General features: G+C 34.0%; 1 protein-coding gene across 1 annotated transcript; it reads right to left on the bottom strand.

Moving 5' to 3' along the window:
• Positions 1 to 394: 394 nt before the first annotated feature.
• Positions 395 to 2,399, bottom strand: LOC104462978 (transient receptor potential cation channel subfamily M member 3-like). Its single transcript, XM_010075145.1, has 2 exons — positions 2,338 to 2,399; positions 395 to 620 (listed from the first exon to the last, which is right to left on the bottom strand). Exons 1-2 carry the CDS (start codon positions 2,397 to 2,399, stop codon positions 395 to 397), a joined length of 288 nt encoding a protein of 95 aa, XP_010073447.1.
• Positions 2,400 to 3,215: the final 816 nt, after the last annotated feature.

Raw genomic sequence — 3,215 nt, 5'->3', positions numbered from 1 at the left:
CGAACCAATAAGACTAACTGGTCTGTCCTCCAACATAAGTCAGGAGGAATATTAAAAGAACTTTGGTATATTTCAAATTTGTCATCCTTGCAGACACACCCAGAAATGGGAAACCATAGCTGAATTCTAAAGGTATTCATAAAAAGGGGGATGGCTAGCCATTGGAAGAAAATCGAGATAGCAGCACAGTAGCATGTCTTCAGCCTTCATAAAGGTAGCCCCTGTTATGCAGCACTCCAACGTTTACAGTTAATTCTGTTCACCAGTTCTTTGGCATGTGACACACAAAAACATATGGTATGGTCTTACACTAAATAATACTTTAAAATGAAGTTAAGAAAGAATGCTGTTTATTCTTTATGAATGCCTTTTTCGAGCTAGCAGCAGTATTTATCTAAGAGAAAAACATGGTTACCATGGCTTTATTGGAGTGGCCTCCTCCTTGGAACTCAATGGTTCCAAAAGCATCCGTTGGGCTGAGCTGTGTGTGCTTGCTGATGGACCACTTCTCCGACTGGATGTCATTGCGAGTAAGTCTGCTTTCATTTTTCTCATTCTGAATAATGGAGATGCTTGGAGTCAGTCCAACATGTTGCCCTATTAGACGCCCACAGCAACACCTATGTCATTAAATAAACAGAAAACTTATGTCATGTGCCCGTATAAAGTGAACAGGGAAACAAAATCTTAAATGGCCTATAAATCTTCCAAAAGAACCCAAAAAACGACTCCTTTTCAACTCTCCTGACCACTTTCTGGTTACTTGAAGCCTCTACTTGTGGAAGCAACATAGTATAGATATTACCTTTCCTTTCTATGATCTTGTTTACCTTGGAGATTCCTACATTTCAATAAAATCATGCTTTGTTCTAAATATGTAAAAAATGAAGTTAAAGAACATTTAACCTTCTGATCAAATAAGTCTTTACAAACTATTTATATCCATATACATATATATGCACACACATATATAGACATTTTCTTATAACTGACTTTCATTTTTTGTACAAGTAGCATGCAATTACCTATGGGGGTCTTTGGTGCTGGGGATGATATGAACACATTCTCTCTTGTAAAATGCCCTTTCTATCCATGATTTCTGTGCCTAAAAAAGAGAAAGGAAATGCCATGAGCTCTATTTGCTTATTAAACACAACTTATAGTACAACTGAAGAGAAACTTCAAACATAAAATTAATTTTCACTGACTTTGCAGATATGCAGTGCACATTTTGCACAGAGCAAACTTTCTCCATTAGAACTATGGTTCCATTCTAAATCTAAGCACCCAACACAAGCTCTCAAGATCATTTTCATATTCACTAGCCAGATGACTTTGATGCTGTCATCTATATTCTCATAGCAGAAAGCACTGGAGAAGAATTTGTTCAAACTGTAAAGCTCTCTGCATGCTAGAGAAAAAACAGACCCATTAATTAAAAATGCTTTAAAAAAAAAAATCTATATCTGTTTTAGTAACACAATTAAGTCAGCTCTAATTTTAAAAAATTATAGAAACTAGAAAAAAAGTATCTCCACAATAAAACTTATAACACCATGATTCCACTGCAATATTTTATACAAGAGCAGAGAGTACTGTTTAACATGGAGACAGGAAATAGTTTCATATGCAGGTATCTTAATAAAAAAAAAAGGAAGATCTGTTTCTGAAATGAGACACAAAAAACTTTGATACATGAAGAGTCAGATGAACAGCTGATGTAACCTCTAAAACTGAGTTCAGTGAAGATATGCCTGTTCATAACACCCGAGGTCTTCCCCACATATTTGCAGGAAAGCAAGTAATTTCCTTCAGCTTAATCTTAATTTCAGATAAATAAGAGTTCTTTTTAAAAAGAAAGATAGGTAGCTAGGAAAGGAAAAAACCCAAAACAACAAACAAGGGACTTTCAGAGTTCTGAAATATTTTTAATTATCTGTTCAGTCCTCACTCCATATAATATGAGTTCTGGCAAGCTCTCAAAAAGATTTCCACAAACAGAATTCAGTTATTTTATTTAATAAGGAGATGAGCTGAAACTTTCCTTTAAAAATTCAATTCAAACAGATACACTTTATAAAATGTAATTAAATAATAAAATTACCTATTTAATTGCACAGCATAAACAGAACGACAAACTATGAACTATGACAAAGTTATCTGAGACAAGTAATGTGAAATGAGCTTTAGATAATTTAATAGACTGTAGGGCAAGGTTTGTTTCATGTATAAGCAAAGGACAGTTAAATAGAAATTCTGAAAATTCTAAAAAAGTTTCACTTTACATAGGAGAGTTTACCTAAAAGTTCTAATTTATTATAACTTCTGAATTCTTACATGCCTATGAGGCAGGTAATAATAACAATCATCACCATAATCATCATCAGAACATTGTGCATCGTACAGTAAAGCCAGCTTAGAAGTCTAATATATCATCGAGTAATTTCTGAATTTAGTAGTCTCTTCAGGAAAATAAAGGCTTTTTACAAACTAACTTCCTAGAACTATCAAGGCATCCAGAGTGAACTTTGCGAACTTTATCTGACCCTCTTACTGCAGAACTTCTGAAGCCAAACTACGTGGGAAAATTAGGATTTTTCTTTCTGTTGGATGTTGTAGAGAAAGAAAAGAAGTTACAACTATTGTTCAGGTATTGCAACGCTAACATTTTAAACTACATACTTTACTGTGTGAACCACACATTCTTGAAATTTCTTGCCTTTGAGCTCCAAGAGCACAAGCTTTCTATATTCTTAAGAAGATAAATACTGATAAGAAGCTGCAGATTTATGAATTCCCTTTGGTGTATACATATACAGTAACTTTTTGAGAAAAAAGGAACACTTGCAGAATAATGTCAGTTGTATCTTCCTGCTTGTTTGTTTTAATGCTAAAAACATGCCTGCAATAGCCTTTATTTTCTCTAGAAAGCATGAAAATATTTTATAAGCCAACTTTTCTTCCTGGCATCCAAAACCAGCTCCTACTCCAGAATTTACATAGCATATGATTATCATTCCTGTTGCCAAGACTCCCAAAAATGTCCTTTATGAAATTTCATAAATTTTGTATACATTTCTGTGAACAATTTACCTTGGTGAATTTACTTACTCCATACATCTAATGTATCTTTTCTGAAGATGGCCACTAATTCATGTTCTCTAAGCCTCAAGATCCAATACAAAAAGGTGCCATCACAGGTGCTTCACTAAAAT

The sequence above is a fragment of the Pterocles gutturalis genome, unplaced genomic scaffold (genome assembly GCF_000699245.1).
Source record: "Pterocles gutturalis isolate BGI_N339 unplaced genomic scaffold, ASM69924v1 scaffold9712, whole genome shotgun sequence".
In the NCBI taxonomy this organism is placed as follows: Eukaryota; Metazoa; Chordata; class Aves; order Pterocliformes; family Pteroclidae; genus Pterocles; species Pterocles gutturalis.
The sequence above is the reverse complement of the archived record's forward strand: the minus strand, read 5'-3'. Positions and strand labels throughout refer to the sequence as shown.